The sequence below is a fragment of the Tiliqua scincoides genome, chromosome 3, assembly GCF_035046505.1.
Source record: "Tiliqua scincoides isolate rTilSci1 chromosome 3, rTilSci1.hap2, whole genome shotgun sequence".
Classification (NCBI taxonomy): domain Eukaryota; kingdom Metazoa; phylum Chordata; class Lepidosauria; order Squamata; family Scincidae; genus Tiliqua; species Tiliqua scincoides.
Window position 1 is genome coordinate 225971499 of NC_089823.1, and position 27494 is coordinate 225998992.

At 44.6% G+C, this 27494-nt stretch overlaps 1 protein-coding gene across 2 annotated transcripts in view; it reads right to left on the reverse strand.

The window, feature by feature from the left end:
* The window catches only part of PLD1 (phospholipase D1), a 127531-nt gene that overhangs the window by 38714 nt on the left and 61323 nt on the right, over positions 1–27494 (reverse strand). For both annotated transcript variants that reach the window (XM_066621076.1, XM_066621074.1), the window contains 13 exons: positions 25739–25797; positions 23260–23352; positions 17548–17700; positions 15178–15327; positions 14367–14450; positions 10095–10176; positions 8171–8281; positions 6723–6935; positions 4601–4817; positions 3641–3769; positions 3112–3230; positions 1125–1238; positions 74–184 (listed from right to left, as the gene is read on the reverse strand). In XM_066621076.1, the coding sequence (XP_066477173.1) occupies positions 74–184; positions 1125–1238; positions 3112–3230; positions 3641–3769; positions 4601–4817; positions 6723–6935; positions 8171–8281; positions 10095–10176; positions 14367–14450; positions 15178–15327; positions 17548–17700; positions 23260–23352; positions 25739–25797 (1635 nt within the window). The remainder of the gene's footprint in view (positions 1–73; positions 185–1124; positions 1239–3111; positions 3231–3640; positions 3770–4600; positions 4818–6722; positions 6936–8170; positions 8282–10094; positions 10177–14366; positions 14451–15177; positions 15328–17547; positions 17701–23259; positions 23353–25738; positions 25798–27494) is intronic.

Here is a 27494-nt window from a genome sequence, read left to right on the forward strand (position 1 = left end):
TCATTGCAAAAAGGGCAATTCTGGTGTCTTGCTACATTCCCGGGCCACACATTCATGCATGACTACTGCTTGCCTCAATATATATGAAGTGCTTGCTGTTTTCTATCAAGCTGACATAAGCAGTATGGATGGATTCTTCGTGGTATTTGATCCCAGCAGACCAGTCAGCAGCAGAGCGGAGCACCTGCCAAGGCAAAGAGCAGCGATTTTAGCTACTTAAACATTCACGTACAAATCTCTACGCAAACACTAACTCTTGCTGCAAAAATTGAACTACTTTCTATTATTCCATTTTGCTAACTCAGGAATATAGTATGTATATTCATCTCAAGCACTGGTTCGAGAGGGTTTGCTGAGCCCAGATTTAGTAGGGCTTCAGAACTTTTAAGAGTTAGGTGGAGGGGAATGTCTATCAGAAGTTACTTTTCTCCACACTGCAGTACCTTGATGGGAATAGCAAGCATCTTTCTTCAGGCAAATTTTTTAAAGGTGCAGGAGCTCACTTACAATCTGGTCACAGAAATCCTTACTGAGATTCAACATGACATCTGCCATGCTCTTCAATATTAATTGCATTCACTGACAATATGAACACTTCTAGAACATCTGCTCACAGACCACCCCTGCAATCCCTTAGGATCACCATATCCTAAGCCCGGTTAGGTCATGGGTTCTGAAAATCACTGGAAGTGGGTTCTGGAAGTGTTAGGGCACAATAAGATTAAAGTGTCAGTCAGCTGCAGAGTTTGGAACTTACTGAATTTCAGTATGACCTATCCCAATTGTTTTGGAATGGCCTATCCCAAAATCATGCATGAAGTCCTTCATATCACACTGTCTCAGAAATCATGAGTACAAGTACAATAAATTCCTATTTCTTAAAAATGGGAGCTGAGCTTCTGTAGGTTTTAAGATTTCCCAGTGTGAAGAAAAGAATAGCTTGTACAATGTCTCCTTAGATGTCAGGGATTTAGTACTGCCTTGTAAAAGGAAGAGACATTTGATCTCACAGTTCATGACAGTTTCAATTTAAGGGGTATTTTATTAGGTTTCTCACAAGGGAAGTCTAAAACCTCACAGCAGCAGGACAGTTATAAATTTTAGATGTCAAACATCAGTCCTACCTGAACACTGGCGCACACAGCCTCAGGGACTTGGTACTTCAACTCATCTGCTGTTAACTGAGATTTCGGCAATAAGAAAGGGTAGGACAGAGATCTGTATTTGGGTTTCATGATCTTGGAAATTAAAAAAAATATATAAAAATGAGTAAAAAAATATGGTCAGACTAGTATATGCTCAATTTTTTTTTTCACATTGAATTGCATTTGAGGTATATTTGTAATAAAGAACACGGTCAAAACAGCTTTCAAACTTCGCACAATAAGGCAAGGTAGCAATATATTATAAAGGAAGAGGGAACGGAAAAACAAAAAGATAGATCAACACAGATCTAAAGAAATACAGTACACAGACTGGAATCTGCTTTTGAAAGAACAGGTTTAGGGCAAAAACCTTGTATTAACTACAGCTAAAAAACCACTAAGCTCTAACTCACATATTTTGAAACTGAATTCAGTGTTTGGAAAAGTTCAGATCCTAGATTTCTGCAGGGCAAATCCCCAAACCTATTTTATATTCTACTAAGAAACATGGAATCAGATAGGCATTACCCTCTAATACCTCATTGTTGAGGTCCTTGAAAAACACATCTGTTTAGCAGTTTTCCCCCAGAGCCCTCCAAGGTTCCCTGCAACTTCACTGAGTGTTAACCCCCCCCCCCCCCCAACTCAATATCGGATTTGCAAACCGCACACATTTATTTCATGAATTCAGCCATTTAAACTTAGGGGCATTTGTCAAATTCAGAATGTGGAAGAAAATTTATTTTCAAACAACCGTATTGATTATACTGATTCCTGCCAAGAGCGCAGGCATTGTGCATTCTGAACTAAAACAAACATTGATATTCTGTACCACAAACAATCAAGGACTGCATTCTTCATAAATTGTGCAAATGAAGCAAATGTGTCTATCAGTGCTTATTCAACATGACTTATTCTGTTCATTCTAGTCACTGGAAGGGGAAAGAAGATATATGGAGCTCCAGAATCTCCCTTCCCATAATAAAGGAATCCCTACTTAGTCCTTCTCTTGCTTCACTGCTTTCATTAGTCAGTGGTTCTCAAAATTTTCAACACTGCAACCCAATGCCTAGTGGCCACTGGGTCGTAACCCAGAATGCAAGACCACAAGGCATTCTGGGCGATGTGGTCAATGAAGTGGGTCACGCACCAGTGCTACCTGGAAGCTTGCAAGGCATTCCAGGATGTGGCCTAGAATGCCTTGTGGCTTCCAGGTTGCCCCAGCCCCACCACCCACCAAAAACTGGGTCACAACTCACTTCTGTGTCGTGAACCACAGTTTGAGAACTGCTGCAAGAGATCCTGCCCACAGAGTGTCTGTCTAGAAACCTTTTTTTTTAAAATGCAGAACACTAGGTCCATGTATATTCTGCACCTGTATGGACCTAGTCTTCCTATGGCGCAGAATGAAGGAGGTAGGCATTCTGAGGTGGTTGAGCGGACTGTACCATCTCAGATGGCAGGCAGGGATACAAGATCCTGCAAGTTAAAATTCACATTAATGAAAGAAGCTCTAGTCTTCCTCTTTTGTTCATGTTCTATTTGCAGGGAATTTTTCATGTAGGGGAGCATTAGGGCCCAAACCTATCCAATTTTCCAGTGTTGTTATAGCTGTGCCAGTGGGGTGTGGGCTGCATCCTGTGGTTGAGGGGCAGTAACTGGGGCCTTCTTAAGATATGGGAACATGTGTTCCCTTACTATAGGGTTGCATTGTGGCTACATTGGAGCTGGAAAGTTGGATAGGATTGGGCCCTTAGTCTTGTGATTCCGCTCAGCTGCACTCTGAAATGTTACAATCCATCCTAACACCTCAGCATCCCACCAAGCTTCATCCTCTCCTCATTCTGCTGCATGTGTAGACCAGGCCATAAGCACACCCAGTCCTGTGTATGGATCAGCGTGTAACATCAGAAAGTACCAGGAGATAGTTAGGCAAAGTCAGGCTCTCTTGTCAACACAAGCCTACCTTTGTGAAGTTCCAGCGCTGAATAAAGTGCCGAGCCACATCCCGGGCAGCTTTGCCATGCACAACAGAGGAGATGTCGTGCCAGGGCATCCTTGGTGTTGTGTAACGATCAATGAAGTCTAGGTAGAGAGAAAGGAAACAGACATCACCTATCAGAGAAGCATTTCCTGGTACCTACATGAGTTACAAATGTGCTAACTCACAATGGAAATGCTTCAAAAAATAATAGTGTAGAGCTCAGGGAAATCTGGAAAAGGTGGCCTGGGTTTCACTAGCTGTTATAAACCTGGAAGCGAAAACTGGAAAAGGGCAACCATATTCCTGCTAATACTGGCCAAGAGACAGTTCACATATTATGTTGAGCCCATGTCTGCAGTTGGAAGTGGTTGTTTCACCAGTTGCATTCATGTGTCAAATGAAACAGGTGAACCAGGAGCTTTCAGATCTAAGCTACAGAAGCTTCCCATAATACTGAACTTATGCAGTACTGCAGGAAACAAAACTGATTCCGGGTTGCAGTGACACTTACCAGCAAAAGGTTTATCGAGTTGCACCCAATCTTTAAAGACAAAGTTGCAGTAATCTTTTCCATGCCAGAACCTGGTTTCCCCAAGAAGCTCTCCAACACCGGTCTTCAAGCTGCGTATCGAGCCTTTATCTGTCCCAAATAAGGAAACACACAGAGACATTTTTGAAGCTTCTGGTTCAGTCTATGTAGCATGGATGAAAGCTGTTCCTGAACAGTTAACGTTTTAGCATGGCTAGCAAAGCTGGCCAATCAAATCATCCTGAATCAAATCATCCCCTTAATTGTGAACTCCCTAGATGACCTTAAGCAAGCCATAATCTCTCAGACTATCTGAACTATAGAAATAATAATACTAACCCACTTCATAGGGTTGTTGCCAGGATTACCAGCAAAATGCATGTGCCGCATGCCATTACAGCACAAAATCAAAGTATAGGCATGAGCCACTTAACAACCTTCTACTTAATAACGGACCACATATATGATGGTGGTCAAAGTACAACAAAGAGGCTCTTAATGAGGCAGTCAGGACTTCCAAAACCTGCAGCAGAGTGTCTCCTTACACAGAAAAGAGGCTATGAGTGCAAGCAAGAGACAATTTATCTTCAGTAGCCTGTGCAGCCAGCAACTGTCTGGCAGGGAGCATCTGTTTACACAACAAAGACACTAGATTGGGCTGAATGTTCACTTAATGTCCTAATCGCACAACAACAGGGATTGGAGAACGTATCCCCGTTGTTAAGTGGCACACACTTGTACTATTATTTTCAGAACAGACAAAAGCAGTTTGTAATGTAATGTCATGTAAATGATAACCTCCTCTGAGGCTTGAGAAAAATCAAAGCAAATGACTGCAGTTATCAAATAATTCATCTGATTGCAATTATTAAATAATTCACGTCATGCCATCTTTTCTTGTCTTACGCAACATTATACCTGCTACTCAACAAAAGAACTCACTTGAGTCACTGTCTACACTGCTCACGCTGTCTGCATGGTGTAGGCCGTGCCGGTGAAGTTGCTTATAGATGCTAAACCGGGCAAATTTCTTGGTTTTCCCTATTCCTTTCATTCTTGAAGGATCCAAAGTGTTGTCGCTGCTTCCTTGCAATGGTGGCTTCACTGGGGGCTCTGATCGAGGGTTGCTGTTTGGCACTGGAGTTGATTCAGCTAAAGACTTGAGAAAGAAAAGTGACAGCTAAGACTCAGCCTACATGCCACTCAGAAAAAGAATGGGGAACAGTTCATCAACAGAAAGCAGAATGCAGTTGGTTCTGATGTTGGATTTAGACCTGGACGATCCAGGTTCAAATCCCTGCCCAGCCATGAAGCTTCTTGGGTGACCTTGGGCCAAACACTATCAATCAGCCTTGCCTATCTCCCAGAGTTGTTGTGAGGACAGAAGGAAGGAAGCATGTACACCCTGAGCTACTTGGTGAAGAAATAGTGTAGAAATGTGAAAAAAATAAATAATTAAGGGCCCAATCCTATCCAACTTTCCAGCACCAGTGCAGCCACAGTGCAGCCCTGAGATAAGGGAACAAATGTTCCCATACCTTGAGGAGGCCTCTGTGACTTCCTCTCCCCACCACAGGATGCAGTGCATGCCCCATTGGCACGGCTGCACTGGCAGTGGGAAATTGGCTACGACTGGGCCCTAAGTGACCAAAAATTAAACACAATATTCTAAAATTACTATGCCATTTTAAATTTTGCATGAAAGATGAAATCATCTCAAGATTTCATCATCCTGAGACCTTTGCATGACTGCAAGTGTCAACCCATATGTAATAGAAAGTACACAGGATCTCTGCCACTTCCTGTCTCAGGGTCAGTTCATGCCAAGGCACTCAGTGACTTGCTGCTGAACATAGTAGCAGACCCAGCATTTTATGAACGGGGCAAGCACCCATGCGACGCTAGGACTGAGTGGGACACCTTCCTGAGTCTCCTGGCATGGTCAGAAACTATACTTCCAGTTTCCCAAAAGTATAGTTTAAGACCACAGGGAAGTCTCAGAACACTTCCCCAGTTGATCCTGGAGTTGCACAAGGCTCCATTGCGATCTAGTGAGTTGGGGGTGGTGGTTTTGTGTACAGGGGGGCTGGCACCTCATGGGCGGGTGCTATCACAGACCTTTAACCCAGGTGTGAGAAGGGGGAAGTTCTCCACTGTCTGAACATGTGAGCAGCATCTATTGGAAAGCAGGTATTTGAAGTGATATCAAAGTGTCCTTGGTTTTTCACTTGTGATGACTGACTGTCATCACAACATCCAGGCCATCAACTGATAAACATGCATGCGTGGATTCATGGGGCAGAAATGGGTCTGCAAGTGTTAAGGAAGTGTCAACGGCAGAGTACTTGAATTGATACATACATATATTCCTCCCTTATGTCACTTCATGTGCCCCCCACTTGAAGGCCATCTGTACGTTTAGAAACAGCATATGGTACAGCTGTCATGGGGCTGTACCACTTTTGGATGCAGGCACCCTTCTTAAAGTACCAGCCTTCTAAGAACAGGGCATTTTCTATTTAACATGTTAGCTTACCAAGGTCAGGGCTTCTAGCAAGAGCTCAGATGGGCTGCAATCACATGGAAGCAGCTGACTGTCTGAAATGAGGCATCCACATGGACTATGTAGGCAAAGGTACTGTGATTTGTGGAAGCATGGCAACTAAAAAAAAACTGCTGCCATAGTTGCAGCTCATAGTTGCAGCTGCACAACCAGATGTGATGAAGCTGTTCATACAGTCAGAGCCTCCCTGTCATTCCACTTGGGTTGTAATATCCTGCACACTCCTGGATGCCATTCCCCAACAGGCACTAGCTGAAACTACTGAAACTACCATCTGGCCAGATATCACTCTGAGAAAAGGCAAGAGATTTATTTTAAAGATTTCCTGTTCATCATGAAGGAGATGGAACTGGACAGGAAATAGATGCAGTTTTGGGGACAGATAAAGTCAAAGGTTACATGCAAATTCCATACAACGGTCAGTCTGAACATAGCTATGGCTTCACCAACCTTTGTCTAAAAAGTGTCCCTAAGAGCAACAGCCAGAATTATGGAACTCACACTTTCAGCAAGGTTCACCGAAGATGGCGACTTCATTGCTGTCATTCGTTTGGCACTGCCGACGTCAGTCAACCGATGCTCGTTATCATCCCACCGGCCATAAGCCAAGTCGATGCCTCCGACAAAAGCTATGGATTGGTCAATGACCACCAATTTCTCATGGTGGGCCCACAAATAGACAGTAGATGACACATGATCTGGGTGCCTCATCACCTGCACAGAAAGTAAAAAGCCAACCTTAAAAATCAGTGGTGTTATATCTGAAGAACACTGGAGAACTATCCAGAATAGCAATGCGTTTAAGAGGAACTCTGTTATCTAGGCTTATTTCTAGCCAAAAGAACGTTAACCTTCTAATTTTTTGGATGATGTAGCTGTGGAATTACCAGCGTATCATAAAGCGCAGTGAGTGGCACCGTATGTTCAGCAGAAACTCAAGTCAGAGAATCCAGACACTGATGGTGTCAGGAATCAGCACTTTTAAAGAACAGCAGGGAGCCCAGGGCTTTCGCACTGATCCCTGAAACCACCCTAAGCCCATAGTCTTTATTGGTGGAATGACTCTCTCAGGGTCCATCCAGGTACAAATGGGCCCATGGAAGACCCCTTGGAACCTGAATCCAAGAATCTGCAGACCATTGCAAAAAGCACAAGGATGGTATGATATGAAATGGAGAAGTGGGAGGCTGGGTGCTTAATCCTTCTACTACCTGCTGCTTTTCCCTGGCAATTGTTCCTCCTCCAAGGTACTTTTACCCACAATGTGACAAGCATGTGCCTGCAACTCCAACTGCAGAAGTAGGGAGATGGGGGAAGGGTTAAGCACCTCCTTCCTTCTTTTGCTTCATATTGCATCCTGCCCTTCCCATATTGCAGCTGTTTGGTGGAGACCCACATTCTTTGACCCAGGTCTCCACAAACATGTAATTTTGGCCTTAGTTCCCCTTCTCTTTTTTAAAAATTCTAAATATCTAATCATGATCCATTCCATGTGCTTCTTGAAAGCTTACTTCCAGCAGTTAATATTTTTGAGGGTCCAAATGAATACACCATGAGACTTGTTCATAGTATGAAATGTAAAGTATGAAAAGTCTGAAGAAGTGTTTCCAGTGGGATGATGTTCAAACAGTTTGAAGTTGAAATATGGGACTCTAATGCCTTTATTAAAAAAAACCAAACTTGAGCCTACCGATTTGTCCTCTCTCTGCCTCTTCTGATAAAGTTGCAGGAAGTGGTTCTGAACATTTCACATCTGACAAACATTCAGTGCTTGCACCCCACCACTAAGCTAAGGCAGCCTCTTCAAAAGACTGCTTCTACCCAGATCCATTCTGGGTCTTTGGATGTACGGTGAAAATGATAACCGCTGTGCTAAAGAAATCACAAGCTTGGCCTCAAACTCAGTGTGCCTTGGCCTAAAGTATGCCTGCCACAAAGGACTCAATTACCTTGATGTTGGGATGCAAGCGCAATAGCGTCCGCTTGCTGTACTCGCTGTTGATGCCGAGAGCAAGCTCTACCTCTTTGTAGAGCATCACAAAGATTTTCACCCCTTGTTGCTGCCAAGGAAAAAAAAGAGAGAGCAGAGTTTGTACATTGGTGACCATATACAGCATCCACCACAGCAGGATGAAAAGCCCCAACTGCATGTGGAAGCATCAAAAAGCCCCCCCACACACACACACTTCACAAATGCAACACTTCTGTGTGTTTTCATCCAGTTCAGCACCCCTCCCTCCCTACTGTCCAGCACTCTAGCTCACAGGGAGGATATATACTAGACTACAGCATTTATCTCTTCATTCACTCAGAATATGCAGGTTGGTGTCTTATGGCATGCTCCCAACCAGGGTCAGCTTTAAGTCAATTGGAGCAATTTCTTGTATGCAGTTTTATATTAAAATGTGCTTAGATCCATTTGGTCCATTAAAACACAGGCACTTTTTAAGAGCACATTTTGATTGCTTTCCATTCTACCACAGATATAAAGTCTTTAATAAATTATTTATATCTCTGAGATTCTGCAGACCTTGGCTGTGAACCTGGGGCCCTGCAAAAAAATGTTTCCAATTGGGCCCTGCAGCTCCTAAGGCCTGCATTCCTCCCACTGACAGGAATGGAGTACAGCATCCATATGATACTAATGCCTGAAGGGGGTGTATGTTAGGGTTATGACTGTCTTCCCCCCAACACTGGCCTCCACTGAGCAGGACTTTGCCAAGGAAGGAGGGGTGCAGTGTATGAGCAAAGTGTATGGAGATAAAGGAGGTGCTTAAACTGCATGGGCCAAAGCCTTTTATGATGAACCTAGGAAGATTAGAACAATCTTTTAACACCAGTTCAGTAATACAGGCTGACCAACATAACAATAAAGTATGGACATAGCCAAATGATATTCTCTCCTAATTAGCTCTCTACTGAGAAGACTGATGACTACCATTATCAACGTAATGAGAATCCATTTTGAATGCAGACACATATAATAAATCATCTGCAATATAAGCGTATCTCCCTGAAAAGTCAATGTAAACTACTCTATTTGTACCAGCTACAATTTATTCACAGTGAGCCAAAAATGTGTCCTGATTAGAGCAGTGTGACCGCAGAAAGGACAACAGGAAATGTTACCCACCAGATATACAGGGGGCCATAATTCCACTCACCACATTTGCCCTGGCAAATCTTTCACCACCACCTGAACAATCTCCAGTGTTGCATTCAGAGATGCTGGGAGTGCCTTGGTGGCACGGCGTTATTTGGGGGAAGTGCTGTGCTTTTCCAAGCACCAAAATGTCGAGTCCCGGCTCTCTTCTCTAACTCTCCAATTCTGAAGAGAACTGCTGGCACTTGTTTTGGTGATGGGCTTCTCAGGCTTAGAGCCAGAGAGAAGGGTAGAGATTGCTCTACGATTAACTCTGTGTCTCCAAGGCTCTTCAAGAACTTAAAGTGCGACTGAGAGGACAGTTCCTGCCCATTTTCCAGTTCCAAGCTCCAAGTTGGAGACGGCTAGGGTTGAAGGGCAGAATGCAAGAACGACCCTCTGCTCTCTAACCTGGAGCCAGGAGGCGGGAGCAGAGAACCTGAGCTCTCACAGAGTTGCAGTGTAATGGAGAGGATGAGGTTCTAGTAACAACAGACTTTTAGTTGGCTACCAAGGCCAGCCAAAAGTTCTAGATCCCATCTGCAAATGCAGCTAAGGATAAGACTGTGCCTGGTGAGATATAGTGTAATGGCTAGAATTCATGGATTCAGTAAACATCTCAACCTCCTTTCTGTATGGGGATAATGCTGGCTCTGTACCATTGTTGTGATGCTTGGAGTGAATGGTACACACTTGAAAGTGCTCTACAAATGGTAGATATTATTACTTACGGCTTTCCGCCTCAGAATGCAATCTAGTCTCCAGCGATTCCCTTCCACGACTGGCCGCTTCATGAATATCTCTGGGCTCAGCCTGTAAAAAGGAAAGAAAAGTGAGCGTATGCCTTTAAAATATAAGCCAAGAGCAAATGAATGTGTCCCAATGCTGCTGCTAGTTAGAGTAGACAGATCTGGGCTAGATGGACCAATGACTATGATGGATTTCGTCTTCTTTTTCAAAGAAGAATGGATATGTTCTTCAACTCAGTCCTACAAAGAATAGGAGTCATGGAGGAGCTAAAACTCTCTACACCCAAGTGAAGAGAGAGAAATTCCATGTCAATTTCACCTACACAGTAAGCCCAGTTAGTATCTCAAAGAAAAGTTGGAAACAACTGGGAAAATAATTAAGGTGTCCTTGCCAAACTCACTAAGGTTCTCCCAGACTTTGCAGTGGAACAGAGGAATGATCACAACATGGCATGGGCATAAGGTGTTTAACATCAGTGACCTATTGGGTGGCCCATAAGTGCACAATATCAGCCAACTACAGCCAACTACATTGCAGGCAGAAACAGCAAATCACAGAAGCCTGGAGAAGCAAGGGAAAGAACCACACTTTGCTGTTCTACTGCTGTGTGAATGTTGGGGAATTGAGACATTACTTAAACAGAAACAGTTCTTTGGGGAAAGATGTATGGATCTTGTACAACAAGCAACCACATTTGTTACACTATAATCTGATTAGATGGACAAGCTACTAGGAAAATCGACCTGAAGCTCCATTATACATAAGTTCAGGAGTGCACTGAACCACTGAAGTCAGAGTGACAAGATACAATGGAGGACAGTGTGCCTATACCTTTAACCATTGTATAGAAGAGGGCACTTTGGCAGGTGCAGTCCAACACTGAAGGGTTTAAAAAACTGCACCTGCCAAAATCCCCTCTTCTATACAATGGTTAAAGGTATTGGCAGTCTGTCCTCCATTGTATCTGGTCACCCTGACTGAAGTGTTTCAAATTTACCAAACAAAGAAGCATAGTGATGAGAGGGGATGGATAAAGTGGATAGGGGGATGTTCTTTTCCCCCTCACAGAACACCAGAACCAGGGGACACTCACTAAAATGGAGTGTTGGGAGAGTTAGGAGAAAATAGAAAATTTCTTTATGCAGCATGTTATTAGTCTGTGGAACTCCTTGCCACAGGATGTGGTGACGGCATCTGGCCTGGATGCCTTTAAAAGGGGATTGGACAAGTTTCTGGAGGAAAAATCCATTATGGGTTACAAGCCATGATGGGTATGTGCAGCCTCCTGGTTTTAGAAGTAGGCTGACTCTGAATGCGAGGGAGGGCACCAAAATGCAATCTGTTGTTGTCTTGTGTGCTCCAGGAGTATATCTGGTAAGCCACTGTGAGATACAGGAAGCTGGACTAGATGGGCCTTTGGCCTGATCCAGAAGGGCTCTTCTTAATTTCCAGTGGCGGTCTTTCCCCTGCCCCTCCCAGGGCAAAGGTCTGCGATGCTGCCCCCCACGTGATGCCATCCCCCTACCTTCCAAGCACAATGGAGCCTCGCGTGACTTTGAGACCAACTGGGGAAGCCTTCTGAGGCTTCCCCACAGTCTTAAACTGTACTTCCAGAAAACCAGAAGTACAGTTTCCGACAGTATCGGGAGCCTCAGTAAGGCTTCCTGAGCAGTCCTAGAGTTGTGTGGGCTCAGCACCTAGAGCATTTGCCCCGTTTGCCCAGCGCTAGGTCTGCTGCTGTTATGTTCTTATGAATTTTTGCCTAAGACTTGGAAGACTCAGTTCAAATCTCAACACAGCAGTGAAACTCAAGGGATTATTTTAAGCCAGTCACCATCTCTCAGCCTACTATGTCTCAAAATATTGTTGTGAGTGTTAGATGCGTGGACGCACACATAACCAAGTACATCCTGAACTCCTTGGAAGAAGTGTGGGATAAAAAAATGCAATAAATAATAAAACAAAAACTCTTAATACTTCCGGCACAACTAATAGTCGTGATGATCTTAAGTACGCATTTGTGCTTGAGAGCATAAGAAGGGCCTTGAAGGATCAAACAAAGTCCAGTATTTTTTGCAAGAACCTCAACAACCAGCAGTCATTTGCTTATTGTATTGGCAACCTTCAGTCTCGAAAGACTATGGTATCGCGCTCTGAAAGGTGGTTCTGGCACAGCGTCTAGTGTGGCTCTCCCACCGTCGGAAACAGCCCCTGGCGTCATGCTCTACGCCAATCGAGCAAAGACTTATAAACTGCTGCTTCCCGTGTTGTGCCAACGCTGTATGGCGAATTTGGAGTGTCCTCTCCAGTGCGTGAAGCCTGGGTAAAGAAGGTATGGAGGATAGGCTGTTACCCATGCAGCAAATCCCCTTTCTCCACTAATCCACTAGAAATTGGCCACTAATCCAGCAGTACCCTGGGATCTACCTTCTGCCCACACTGGCCTAGTTTACCACCATTTGCCAAACAAGGAGTAGTAAAACTGACCCCTTGGAATTTTTTATTTTTCAGTGTACTTTCTATTCATTGTTTCTGACAATGCTTCAGTATATGAAAGAGACAACATCTGTGACTATGTCAAAGGTCTATTGTTTGTGAAGTGAGCACATTGACTAATCTCACTTGAATTTTGAGGCGGAGCAAAAGCTGATGTAAACCAAAAGTGCATACTGAGGGCTACATTTCTCTTGTGTTGCAAAAATAAATCCGGACCAAGAGATAGTATAGAATAGCTGCTAAGACATGGAACTGTAAGTCAGAACTTGCGGTTTTAATCTCATCTCTGCCATGAACTCACTATGTGATCTTAGGCAGTGGCAAGTTTGGAGGGAGAGCAGGAGGTCAAGAGCCTCGAGCGCTGCACCTGCACGGCATTGCAGTACTTAAACAGTACTTCCGGTTTCCTGCGTGGGAAGCTTCAGCAGGCTTTCTGAGTTGTCCCTAACACCGCATGAGGTTCCATTGCGCTGGGTAAGTGCGCAGGGGGCGGTATCGCAGATCGTTGCCCTAGGGCTTGTGAGCGGCAGGTCTGTTACTGGTCTTAGGTAAGCCACCCTCTGTCACCCTACCCCATCACCTGCAATATGGAGTTAACAATGCTTATAAGACAGTTGTAAGGATTACAGCAAGATAATGTATGTGGAATATTTTGCCAATAAAAAATGTTACCTGTATTAAAAACAAACACATACGTAAGCCCAAATCATGTAATTAACACAGCATCCAGCATGGCTCTGACAGGCCACTCTATAATAACATAACAATTGCACTCCTTTTCTGCTAATGCGTTTAGGATCTTTGAAGCTGGTTGCCATAAGTTAAGACAAGGAAAACTCAAAACCCAAGCTTTTTCTTGGGAAGAGAACACCAAACAGAGTGCTGCCTTAAAAGCAGTTCCTGTCTTTTTGTTGTTTTGATTTGGTTCTGCTTTGTTTTCCTGCTCAAGTTGTCCTGAAACAGCTGTTTGTAAGATGGTTGGCTGTGCAACTGTTGCTAAACCATCTGGTCATGCTGTGAATTTCTCTGCTGAAATTCAGTGTAGCATTCAGGGCCAGCCCACCCATGAGGCTGGGTAAAGTGGTTGCTTCAAGCAGAAGGCTGGGGGGAGCCAGAGAACTAGCTGGGATGCTCTATGCCCATGACTGTCCATCACCTTCCTCAGCCCGCCGCCCAACCAGCCACCAATCCCCTACTTACTCACTGACAGCAAGTGACAAGAGGATCAAAGTAGCTTCTGAGTAGGCATGTCTAGGACTGGATTCAATGAGAGACTGCCATTCTCAAAGGCTACAGTCCTAGCCACACTTTCCTGGGAGTAAGCCCCATTGACTAGAATGGATGTACTTCTGAGTAGACATGTCTAGGACTGGGTTCAATGAGAGACTGCCACTCTCAAAGGCTATAATCCTATCCATACTTTCCTGGGAGTAAGCCCCATTGACTATAAGGGGACTTATTTCTGAGTAGACATGCTTAGGATTTTGCTTTTGATCCATTATGGCAGCCACTTCCTGCTTGATGACATTACTTCTGGTGCTGGCATAACAAAGATGTCAATTCCTACTTGATGATGTCACTTCCGGCCATGACATCACTTCCAGGTCAATGACATCACTTCCGGTGGGTCCTGGACAGATGTTCATTTTAAGAGGTGGGTCCCATGCTGAAAAGCCTGAGAACCACTGTTCTAGGAGGTGCCTCTGGGAGAATTAAAAAAAAGAAGAAGACGACAACCATACATATTATATACTAACCACCAATCTGTGATGAAAATCTCTTCTTTTGCTGCTTCCATGGCATTTGCAACATCTTCAAAGTATCCTTTTGCATTCACATACCTAAAAACAGTGAAAATGGAACTATTTTTATTTTCAAGTCAACTGAATGAAAGAGGGAGGGATTGCACATGGAGAACTAAACTAAATGTGAGGCTGGGCAGCCATTAATAGAATGGATCTCTCACATTTTTTGAAAAATTTAAGAACCACCATGAGGCCTCCAATTCCATTTGGGCAGACTGTTTTCTCCCTATGCAGTTTTCCTGATTGAAGCTGTATTTGTACAACATAAGTATGTTTTCTGCAGAGAAAGCAGACACTTGAGAAGGAGGGATCTTGATCAGAAAATTGGTCCAGGGGAAAAGGTTAAGTGCCACAGCCTTGATTCAATCTGAGAACTCCTCCAACTACATTTATGTTTTTTAAAAAGGGATCCATGACTAGGACTCCAGTTTTGGTGATATAATTTAGATCAGGGGAATGGTGCAAGGAAAATAAAAATGGGCAGGTTTTAAGGGAAAAAATGGCAAAACATCATGTCTGTTTCAGTCCCAAACACCCCATCCTTTTTTTCCTTATCAAAACAGAATTTCTGTCACTCAGATACATTTCAATACCTGACAACAGAACGCTAAAGAATAATAATCAAGCTTGCTATGGTTTCTGGTTTTTTCTTCTTCGTAGGGCTCTCATGCTGTTAACAGCTGCATGACAGGCATGGATTCAACAGGTACAACTGGTACATTTCCATGCTGGGGAAAGTAAGGAGCAGTCTGTTATTTCTTACCACTTGGCCAAGGTATTCTCTTGGATAGCTGCAAATGAACCAAATCTGTGAACTTTAAGGTAGTTCTTCCCATGTTTTTGGATAAATTCTTCTATTCCTTGACCCCACCAGAGAGCATGTCTGTAGCTGTTGCACTTCAAAATCAGCGACCTAGAAAGATTAAGTATTCATTCACTGCTTCATTTGAATCTCCCTTTTAAATGACTAGCACTACTATTTCAGCAGTTGGAATTGTGAAGATGGGAAGTGTACACACAAAGAATCTGATTCATAGAAACATGCAGACACAGGGGTAATAAAAGAGGGTCTTCTCTGATCTTTTTTCAAGTGCAGTTGTCCTGTGTTGCACCAGACGTGCTGTACTCTTTAAGCGCCCCTTAAAATTCAGAAGCATCTTCTGACAACAAAGCAAAGAAGTGGTTTGTCACAAACAAAGCCTCTTTTGCTCAGGCATAAAGCAAATGGGCTGACTACTGGCCCGATTGCTGGTGAAGGACAGTGGCTAAGAGCTTGTGCTGTGACCTGGAAAGCTTTCCATTTCAAACCATGCTTCACCTAGAGTTGAGTCAAAAAGAATGTGATCTTCCGTATGTGCTCTTGGTTTACCGCAGCTTTGACTCAACTCTTAGGGAAGCTTTTCAGTTCAAACTTGGGGGCATGGCAAGAGGTTTCACAATACCGTACACCCCTTGCCTTGTTCACAGTTGGCACTGCTTGTTCATGTTCTTCTGGCAGATGCAACAGCCCTCCCTGCTGTTGCTGGCCACTGCTTTTTCATTCCTTCTGGTTCCTTCTTATGCAAAGGATCACAGGATGAGAGCATGAAGCATTCCTTCCCTCACTTTGATGCTTCATGCTGATAAGCCATCCTAATTCATAACAGGGAATTGCAGGAGGGTTATTTATAAGCATGCAAGAGAATTAGTGTGGTGTAGTGGTTAGCATGTGGGCCACAGACCAGGAAGACCTGGGTTTGAACTTCTGCTTAGAAAGTCCATATTGCATTAGGTGAACTTGAGCCAGTCGCGCTCTCTCTCAACCTAACCTACAGAACAAAATGGGTGAGGCTTATGTGTGCTACTCTAAGCAACATGGTAGAAGGTTAGCCTTAAAATGAGATAAACTTGATCCAGTGAGTAGTACGATGCATGGAAGTCTTGGCATAGAGCTTTCATGTATGATCATGCTGCAATCCCTACAACTCTTTAAGGGACGCCAGTACTGTCACCACAATTTGCAGATGAGGGACTGAAAGTAAGTGGCTTGACTAAAGTCACCTAGTGTTCTCATGCCAGAGGTGGGTTCAAACCAAGAACATCCTGATTCATCTCTCTCTCTCTCTCCCTCCGTTACTACATTATACCAGCTCTCAAGTGCCAGAGTCACCAGGGCTCAAAACTGTGCTCAGCTATAGGCAAGCTGAATAATAATCTCAGTCACAGTTTCCCATCTGTAAAACAAGAAGTGGGACCCATCATATAGAGTGCTTGAGAAAAAATTACAGAATTGTAAAGGACTTTCCCAATTCCAAGCATTATACCAGGGGTGCCTAAACCCTGGCCTGGGGGCCACTTGTGGCCCTCGGGGGCTCCCAATCCGGCCCTCGGGGAGCTCCCAGTCTCCAATGAACCTCTGGCCCTCCGGAGACTTGCTGGAGCCCATGCTGGCCTGATGCAACTGCTCTCAGCATGAGGACGACTGTTCGACTTCTCTCCTGAGCTGTGGGATGAGGGCTCCCTCCACTACTTGCTGTTTCACATCACTACTTGATGCAGCAGTGGCAGCAAAGGAAAGGCTAGTCTTGCTTTGTGCAAGCCCTTTTATAGGCCTTGAGCTACTGCAGGACCTTCATTCATTCATATAAATTCAATCTCTAAAAAAATTGTTTATGTAAATTTATTCAAATTTTAAATGCAAATCAATTCATTTGCCCCCAACACAGTGTCAGAGAGATGATGTGGCCCTCCTGCCAAAATGTTTGGACACCCCTGTGTTATACAAATAGCAAATGGAAATAACTCTGAGAGGATACATGTAAAATGCTAAAGACTGAAAATGTATATGTCCTTGTCTATCATTAAGTTTTCGTTTTCAAATTCTCTGAAGTTAAGAATGAGCAGGGTTGTGTAGCTGGACCACATTGACCTAGTGGCCCTTAACATTCATCTTCTCCATGAATATCTTGATGATGAATTTGACTAGGTATGACCCTGATTACACATACCCCAGGAGGCCCAGTCTGAGGGCAGCAAGTGGTCACATACAAGAGCACCAGCACCTGTGAGGTCTTGTTAGGTCATAAATCACTATGTACAGCACAAATGCTAGGTGAACAGTCGTATCAGAAAGCATTGCATGAAAACTTCTCACCTGGAGAGATTGTCTATTCGCAGTCCATATTTAGTCTCTGTCTCCTTCTTGCCAATCTTTATGCTGAATTCTTTGTCCACCAGCAAAACAAAGGAAATGGCTCCACTGTCTGGTTTCACATACAGTAAAAAAGAGTCTTTCACCACTAACCACCTGGGAAAAAAGTACAAAAATGCATGCAGTATTCAGGAAGGCTGCAATGTGTAGTGGATTAATCAATAGATGAATCAATTAAGACCATTTGATCCATTTAAAAAGCGCCCCCAATTAATTAGGCTTCCATTTAAAAAACCCTTAATTATTTTTTAACATATCCACTGACAAAAAAAAGGTACAAGTGGCTGCCTTCTCTTGCAGTTACAAGGAAGCTTCTCTTCTAAGATGGTACTTGCGATGAAATCAGAAAAAGTGCTTTCTGCCCTCGGGAAAACTTATTTTGTTATTAATTTATCCATGAATTTAGCTCCTGTCATTCTGCTTCCGAAGAAGCCCCCAAGGCAGTTTACAATATTTCCAAAGGGCAATGCAATGCAATCAACAGCAGTTCTCTTGGGCCTGTGCTGGTCTCTATAACCCCTGCTAATTGGGTAAGAGGCACTTTTTCAAGTGGGTGCTCCTTTTGTTAGCAGGGGGAGAGTAACTGGCCCACCTCACCCCAGCACTGTCTGTTCTAGTGGCTGTCTGCTGGTATTCATTTGCATCTTTTTAGATTGTGAGCCCTTTTGGGACAGGGAGCCATTTAGTTATTTGATTTTTCTCTGTAAACCGCTTTGTGAACTTTTAGTTGAAAAGCGGTATAGAAATACTGTTAATAATAATAATAATAATAATAATAATAATAATAATAATAATAATAATAATAAGAGAAGATGCCATAAGCTTTCTCTGGCCTGGGCATCTCTTCTTCTGCAAATCACCCAGATTTACAAGAATGATTAATGAACTGAAATGCATAAGATTAATCAACTAAGGGCACAATCCTAACCAGGTCTACTCAGAAGTAAGTCCTATTTTGTTCAACGGGGCTTACTCCCAGGAAAGTGTGGTTAGGATTGCAGCCCAAGGGTGCAATCCTAACCCACTTTCTAGCACCGACATAAGGGCAGTGCAACTCCGAGGTAAGGGAACAAACATTTCCTTACCTTGAGAAGGCCTCCATGACTGCCCCCCAACTGCAGGATGCAGCACACGTCCCACTGACACAGCTATACAAAGAGCTGGAAAGTTGGTTAGGATTGCACTCTAAGATTTTTTTAATTGAGTGACAGCTCTGGGAGGTTTTGTTCAAATAAGCTCTTCCTCTCCCCCAGACCTGACAAGCTTACACAAAGTGCTACCCAAAGCAATTCCCCTTTCCTCCTCTTATAAGAACTTACGTTCTTATCAGGCCAAAGGCCCATCTAGTCCAGCTTCCTGAATCTCACAGTGGCCCACCAAGTGCTTCAGGGAGCACACAAGACAAGAAGACACAACCTGCGTCCTGGTGCCCTCCCCTGCATCTGGCATTCTGAGTAGCCAACTTCTGAACCCAGGAGCTTACACATACCTATCATGACCTGTAACCTGTGATGGACTTTTCCTCCAGAAATTTGTCCAATCCCCTCTTAAAGGCATCTAGGTGAGATGCCTCCAACTCCAACCACATGAAGTGACCTTATATTACTGAATTTGACCATGGCCCATTGATACCAGAATGGCCTGCTCTGACTAGTAGTGGTTCTCCAGGATTGTTCTCCAGATTTGTTCTTTTCTTTACCTGCAGGAGCTTTTGTTTCCATGGTGGATATCAGACACCAGTCAGAGTCTGAAAAGGTACAGTCAGCTCTACCACTTCCTTCCACTGCATACTTAGACCAGAACTGAGTGTTGCTGTCCTATATAGTGAACCAGAAGGCTACAGGTTGGAATGTTGCCTGGGTAGCAAATGTTTACTAGCCCCTGGAGTCACTCCACCCACTCCAGCAGGCTACTGGCTCCTCCTTACCCAAAGGATTATAAAAGCCTCCAGGTGAGGAGGTGACTTTCCCTGGGCAGCAACAACATTCACGTACTGTGCTGAGCTCCTGGGCTTCCACCCCACTCCATGGCTGTCAACAGTTCAGCTTGGCAGGACTGATGCACTGGAATCTGAGGTTCTAATGATTTATTTATAAAAGTGCACTTAATTAGTATTATTAAAGTTAGTGGAAAGCATGCAACCACTTTGCTTTGGAAAAGCTTTCATTGCCAGGCAACAGGTTTCACAGCAGAAAAACAGAGATTGGGGTGGGGAACAGATTTTTCTCTGTTCTAAGTAGACCTCTCAAGTGCTGCAAGAGGCAAAAGGAGGATAATTCCTTTTCAGTTCCCAGCTATATTTATCACCTGGGTCTGTGTACGTGTAATTGGTGTACAGGAATGTTCATTCTTCGAAGCTCCGTTCTCAGAGAGAGTTGCATTTGTCTCATGGCAAGAGGTGATTCTTACAGTGAAATACAAACATTTTATTCCGAAGTTAATCTCACTGAGTTCAATGGGACTTACCTTCTAGCCTTAGAGCCTACATGGGGTGAGGAAAAGGGAAGGACTATTCCCACAACCTGCCTCTCTAGGGACCCATTCTCCAGATCATTTCATAAGGGCTTTTTGCACCTTCAAATCCTTTGACCACTCTTGCACAGAACACAGATATGTTTTTATACTGCCTTTTTGATGTGTCCTTATAGCTGAAAGGGGATCCTAGTCTTTGAATTATTTTCAGTGAAGCACTAAGGCAGTGTTTTTTGAACTGTAGGTTGGGACCCACTAGGTGGGTCACAAACCAATTTCAGGTCCTCATTCATTTCAATTTTTTTAAAAAATTATATTAGAATTGATGCTACTAGGGTATGTGACAGCATTTTTGGAAATGCTACAGATCTGTATTTTTAACAGGCTATGCTTTTAACAATGATACTAACTCCTGGGTATGTATGGACAGGATTGCAGCCCAGGATTGTTAAAAAATTTTCCTGCTTGATTATATCACTTCCAGTCAGACCTGACAGATTTTCATTCAAAAAAGTGGGTCCTGGTGCAAAGAACCCCCACACTAAGGATGTCCTAAGCCATGACCTGAGAACACATAATGTAGCCACCTTGCTGAAACTAAGCAGGTCTTGCTCTGGTCAGTGCATGGAACAGGTTGCTGAGGGAGGTGGTGGATTCTGCCTCACTGGAAATCTTCAAGGAGAGGCTGGACAAACATCTGCTGGAGATGCTCTTAGAGGATTTCCTAATACGGGCAAGGGTTGGATGAGATTACTGTGTGGGTCCCTTCTAACTCTGTGATTCTATGAAAGAAAGTGGTCAGTGTTGCTTGATATTTTTCACTGAGAAGACTGGACTGTTTCCTCATCCATTGCCCTTCTCAGAGCTTTCTGGCAGAGGAGACAGGTCCATTTCTCAGTGTGTCGGGGCCCCTCCCAGATGCCCTGACCCCCGACTTAGCCTGGAGCAGGCACCCCATGCCGGGGGGGGGAGGCTTCCCTGCCCTTGAAGGGGGCAAAGCAGGTTGGCTCACCCCAAGCAGCCAGAGGGGACTGGCAGGGCAAACAAGGAACATAGAAGGAAACAAGCCAGGAACAGGAAAGGCCTTTTCTGCCCCACCTGGAGGAAGGGGAGGGGCCAAAGGGAGCGGGCTTGCTCCATAAAACAGGGAGGCCAGGGATGAGAGGCAGTCAGTGTGAAGCAGGGAGCTGTGAGGTGAACAGCTCCTGCCCCTAGCCCAGGTTTGGCAGCTCTGCTAGGGAGGAGGACAAGGGTGCTGGAACCTCCTCCCCCTCCAGCCAATCTGAGGCCTCCTGGGGGTGGAACAAGCCTGCTCCAGGCCCCTCCAGGGCAGGGACCCTACACAGTGCTTAAATTACAATTCAATTTTGCAACAACTCCCATAGTTACTGTTTTTAAAAAGTTATATAGGGGAGGTGTTTTGGTTGAAATTGGCAGAAGTGAGGATGAGGGGCTTGTAGAGAGCGTTAGGGCCCCCACCCTTTCTCCCTTAATGCAAGTCCTGACACTTGCTTTGCTTCATGACCTGTACTGCTTCCTTCATTTCATGCTAAGTGCCATGGAAGGGTGGGAGCTCCCCTCAGTTCTCCAATTCCCAAACTGCAGAGTCAGGATGGCACAGGGGTGCCATCACCAGCTGCGGTGAGTGTAGCATGCAGGGTGAACCCAAGGGGATTCTCCTGTTTTGTTCCCTGTGAGAGGCCTGTCTCGGTCTCCCTCGACAGGAGCTGAGCCAGACCCCTGATGCATGGAGATGTGCAAAAAGGCAGCTCATGTCATCCAGAATTGCTGGCAGTGCTGCTCCTTGGGAACAACGGCTTCAGTCATTCAGCCAAAGTAGACCCCAGCGTGTTCAGGACAAGATCTCCATATCATGTTCTCATTTGAAATGAATGGCGTTTTTGTGAACTGCTTTCAGGACAGTCTGGGGCTTTTCAATAAGGAAGAAGCACAGAAGGCAATGAGGCAGGGAACACAACGCACTTTTGCTGAGTTGGCATTCAAGCTTTTCTGCCACTAACTTGTAATTAAAAAAAAATCAAAGAGAAAAGAACAACCGGTTCAAGACCATTTTATTTGCTGAAAAAATTCATTCATACTGAGATTGATTTGTCTGACACTGGAATCTGAAGAAAGTTTACTCAGAAATTAAGTTCAACTTAGGGCACAGTCCTAACTAGGTCTACTCAGAAGTAAGTCTTATTTTGTTAACTGGGGCTTACTTTCAGGAAAGTACTCTTAGGATTGCAGCCTAAGTTCAACAAGATTTCCTTCTAGGTACATGTCAATAGGATTGCACCCTAAGAAAGTGTAAAGGTAGGGAGCAGCAAAGGGACAATTATAATGTGTTGTGGGGGAAAACGTTCTAGGGCTTCAAACTGACTACTGTACAACTGGAAAATATCTCAAAGATAGTTGAATTAAAAAAAAAATCATCATCATCAGAATTTTTTTTTAAAAGGTTAGACTGAAACGATGGCTCCTACAAGTACACCTTTGCAGTTCTATCTGCAAGCTGCAAATATGAACTCTTTGCCACAGGATGTGGTGATGGCGACTGGCCTGGACGCCTTTAAAAGGGGATTGGACAAGTTTCTGGAGGAAAAATCCATTACGGGGTACAAGCCATGATGTGTATGTGCAACCTCCTGATTTTAGAAATGGGTTGAATCAGAATGCCAGATGCAAGGTAGGGCACCAGGATGCAGGTCTCTTGTTATCTGGTGTGCTCCCTGGGGCATTTGGTGGGCCGCTGTGAGATACAGGAAGCTGGACTAGATGGGCCTATGGCCTGATCCAGTGGGGCTGTTCTTATGTTCTTATGGGGAGGGGGGAGAATAGATTTTGGTGATCTTTATAAAAGTGGGGGATGTAAACTGTCTGAGGGGAACTTATCAGTGATGGTCTTGCTAGAGCCCACCCCCTTCTTCCAGAGTGCCCCAGCAGTGGCAGAAAAGGAGAAGTTGGTTACACCACTCAACTACTCCCCAAGTCAAGCTGAAACTTCTCAGGGGAAGCCTAAACTTTGGGCTCAGTAGTAATAAACACAGTGACTGCTGGAATTGGCAGATTTTAAAAAGGAAGGAAAAAAGTCCTCTTTTCTGTCACAATATGTTCAGCACAAAGCTATAGAAAGGAATTCTGAAGTAAAAAAATGTGAAAAAGAGAGTTCTAAAAACTTACCTCTTGGACCATCGGTAGCATAGCCTTCCTTGCCCACAGCAATTCAAGCCAGGTATTCTGTGACCTCCAGACCTTTTCATGATCATGCCTTCTCTGAAAGAAAGAAGAGTGGGAGAAGCATTGCTCTAACAAGCTCTTGGGAAGAGCGTGGGGAGGACACTGTCAGGAAGATACCCAAGTTGATATTATATTCATTATTAAAATGAGACAAACCGTAGTCATGCAAGAAGGAAACTTCTGTACGACCCTATGTATATACTAAAAATGAATTCCACAGGGAATGGAACAATTACCTGCTCTACAACCCTGACACTTCCCTTTGATGTACTCCTCAATTGCTCAGATGCACAGTTTCGTCGACAGAATAATCAGAGAGCCATCTCAATCCTATCCAGGTTCACTCATAAGTGAAACTCAGTGTTCTATGGTGCTTACTCTCAGGAAGTGAGAAGAGAGATCGCAACCTTGGAGTCAAAACAGACTTGACACTGAATGAGTGTTTTCTTCTCCATCTCATTTTTTCTCTCTTTAACTTTGCAAACATATTTTTATTCCATCTGATGCAAGATGCTTTGGTCAATGCACTCTCTTTGTTACTTACTTAGAGCCCAATCCTTGGCTCGGCGCGCCAGCTCCCTGCTAGCACGCACGGTCACAAATGTGCTGTAAGGCATGTTTGTGAGGCTTACCGCTGGGCTAGTACCAGGCAGGCGCCTGAGCTCTGCCGCTCAGCAGTTGCATGGACCGGCGAGCTGCAGAAAGCTAAGCGGAGGCATGGGGAGAGGCGGGGGGGAGGCATTCCGGGGAGGGGGGTGAGGGGAGGCGTGGCGGGGAGAGGGCAGGGGGAGGTGTGCTGGGGGATGGGAGCAGGGAGGGAGGGAGGCAGGACCCGTGGAGCAGAGACCAGTGGAGCAGGACCGGATCCTGAGCCTTCGTGTGGGGCTTGCCGCCCAACACGAAGGCTTTTACCTCACCAAAAGGTTGGTGGTGAATTGAGTAGCTCCATAGCAGGGCTACTTCCCTTACCTGAAGGAAGGGGAAAAAAGTTCCCTTCTCCCGAGGTGCCGCCTGCAGTTTTCGGTGCCACCACAGCCACGTGCCCTGGGAGCTCAGGATTGGGCTCTTAGACCTTGCTTTATCTCCCTCTCAGACATTCAAAGTAGCTGGTAAGCAGACATAGGATGATGGTGTTGGCCTGAATACCACCAAAAGTCCTGCATTGGGATATCTTACTAAGTTTTCCTTGAGTTTCTGCAATCCAAATTCAAAATTCAATATAGTGATGCAACCTAAAGCATTTTGCTTTACTGACTGTAGCTGATAGATGCTTAGAACTGATGCACAGCCCAATCCTATCCAAACTTTCCTGGGAGTAAGTCCCACTGACTGTAATGGGACTTGCTTCGGAGTAGACACGCATAGGATTAGGCAGTCAGCACAAAGGAAAGCCAGAGTGAACATGCCAGCGGTTGTGTTACACAGGAGTGGCCTATCAGCCACGGTGTGCACAAAATCTTTTCAGACTGAAGTCCTGTCCTTGAACCACAGGTTGCCTTGGGCTAGCTCTCTTTGTGAGCATATTGCTTTGCTCCATCCCTTCTCACTGTGACCGGTCCCTTTCTTGACCCTGTATAGCCAGCCTTGCCTGCTGCGCCTTTAACAGTAGCTTGCTCTGTAGCAATTAACAAGTGAAACTTTTCATGGCACACAAATACACACTATAATCACAAGATGCAGTGATGGCCACCACTGTGGATGGCGTGAAAAGGGGACTGGACACTTTCACAAAGGACAGATCTACTAGTGACACTGGATTTGCACTATCTCCAGGTTCACCGTCAGTGTGCCTCTGAACACCAGTTTCAGGGGAGCGATGGTGGGAGAGAAATATGCCTTTCTTAGCTGCTTGTGGGCTTCCCAGAGGCAGCTGGTTGGCCACTGTGAGAAACAGTTTGCTGGACTGGGTGGCCTAAGCCAGCAGAGCTTTTCTTAGGTTCACCTGCTAATTGCTGCTGATCAAGGGGCTGTTGTGCTGTGGTAAGGGCTGTCTCAGAAGTTGGAAAACCTACTTCCCCTATTGGTTAAAGTCTTTTATCTGTGCCACAGAGCACTTTGATGTAAAACTGCTTCTTGTTCTGCCTCTCCTTCTCCTTGCTAAGTTTCCCAGATTCTGCAAACTGCTTCTTGTCCACTGTCTCTTCCAGATCCACTACCTGCTCCGTTCTCTGCCCCTGCTTCACTTTTCTAGACTTCCCTCTAGGAACTGATCTTGGTCTACATGTCTGACCAACAATTCTAACCCACTCTTGTATTTGAAGTCACAATCCAACCTTGCTGGGAAGACACATAATACCTTTAAGGTCTAAGATATCCACACTAGACCTAAGACTGGTTGAGAAGGCCCAAGATACATTGTGCTCCAGGAGGACCCACAATTTCTCCCCAAGGGGTCTTGTCTAATAAAGAAGCATTAACTTACATTCCCTTTGGTCCAAGGTCATGAATAAACGACAGCTGACTGACACCAATGAATTCCATCTGAAAAAAATTAAATTGAACAAAAAAGAGGGCATGAAAATAATCTAGAAAAGACAATTAAGATGTGATTAACTGAGATGTGATTAATTGTGCCCCCAGTTGTGCTCCCAGATTAAAGATGTGATTGGTTGTGCTCCCAGTTTGGGGGGGGGGCACAAGGCACATATACATCCACTCCCCTGCTTGAGACAGTTACTTTATTTTCCCATTGGTCTGTAATGGTGGCTGCCCTATTTCTAACAGTCATCCAAGCCATGTACATTAAACAGAAACTGAAAGTTTGAATGTCGCTTGCAAACTTCCAACCCAAGCTATACTGTGAGCAGTGGTACAAAACATTTAATATGGCCACAACTCATGAAAACAAAAACAACCTTCATCATCATCATCATCATCATCATCATCAACTGGTGATTATGGCCAAGTGCTGGGGTGCAGGAGGCACCTGATACTTTCCTGTGGTGCCACAGTCCTGAGAACAATGTCCTCCCCCCCCCCCAAGCTTGGGAGGCCTATTTGCATTGGCCCCAGAACCTTCCCTTCCAAGAGCGATAGCAGCGTCAGAAATGGGGGTGTGCTCATCAGGGCCCAGGGCACAACGGCAAAGAATAAAAAAACCCCTCGCTGTGGGTCAGTGGTAATGGACTCTCTATGCCCTCACTATGGCAAAAAGACTGATACTACAACATTGGAAGGAAAGAAACCCACTAACCTGTGTCCAAAGGATGGGTGGCATTTTGAGTTTATCAGTTTTTGAAGGAATGGCATATCAATGTCAGTTACGATGTGACATATTGAGACTATCTGGTGGCCATTCCTTGAAAAAATGTTCACAGCCAAGTGAATTATGTAAGCAGCGCTTATGAAAAACCTGTAATTGCTTATATATCCTTTTTTTCCTCTCCTGCCCATTTTTCTCCTATTTTCATGAAACTTACTTTTTTTTCCCCTGGGGGCTGGGGATAAGAATAGGCCCTCAGTTTGGCTGTACTTGTCGTAAGAGGCGACTAAACAGCCACCGGGTAGATGGGACTCGTCAGCCTGGGAAGGCAGCTCATCTGAGAGAAAGAAAACTCTGATCCCAAACCTCCACTGCCTTGTGACTACATCCAGTTATGGAAAAGGCTTCAGGAGTCAACCTCGAGGCAAAATCCGGAGCCGGAGTCCATGAGGCAGTTCATGGCTGAACACAGTCACGTTCTGGCAACTCCTGCGACGCCGCTGGAACCAACCGTATTGGCCTCTGCCTTTCCATTGGACCATTTCAGCGACGTGGAGAGGGGGGATTTGCTGCATGGGTAACAGCCTATCCTCCATACCTACTTTACCTAAGCTTCACGCACTGGAGAGGACACTGTTCCAGAACCACCATTCAGAGCGTGACACCATAGTCTTCCGAGACTGAAGGATGCCAACATGACTTTTTTTTTGCATTTTATGTATTGGACTTTTTTTCTTATATAAAATGAAAATAACTAACAGGGGAAAAAAGCTCCTCCCTGCATGCTATGGTTCCTAGCTGCTATTTTAATGTTTTTAAAAGACAGAAGCTCTAATGATGTATCTAGCTTCCCATGTGGTTTGAACCTTAGCCAGCCTTTTTACATTGCTTGCATTCAATAGTCAATTTGATGATTCACCACCTGCACAGACCTCAATTTGCTACCTCAAAAAATTGGGATAGAAGATGATCACAA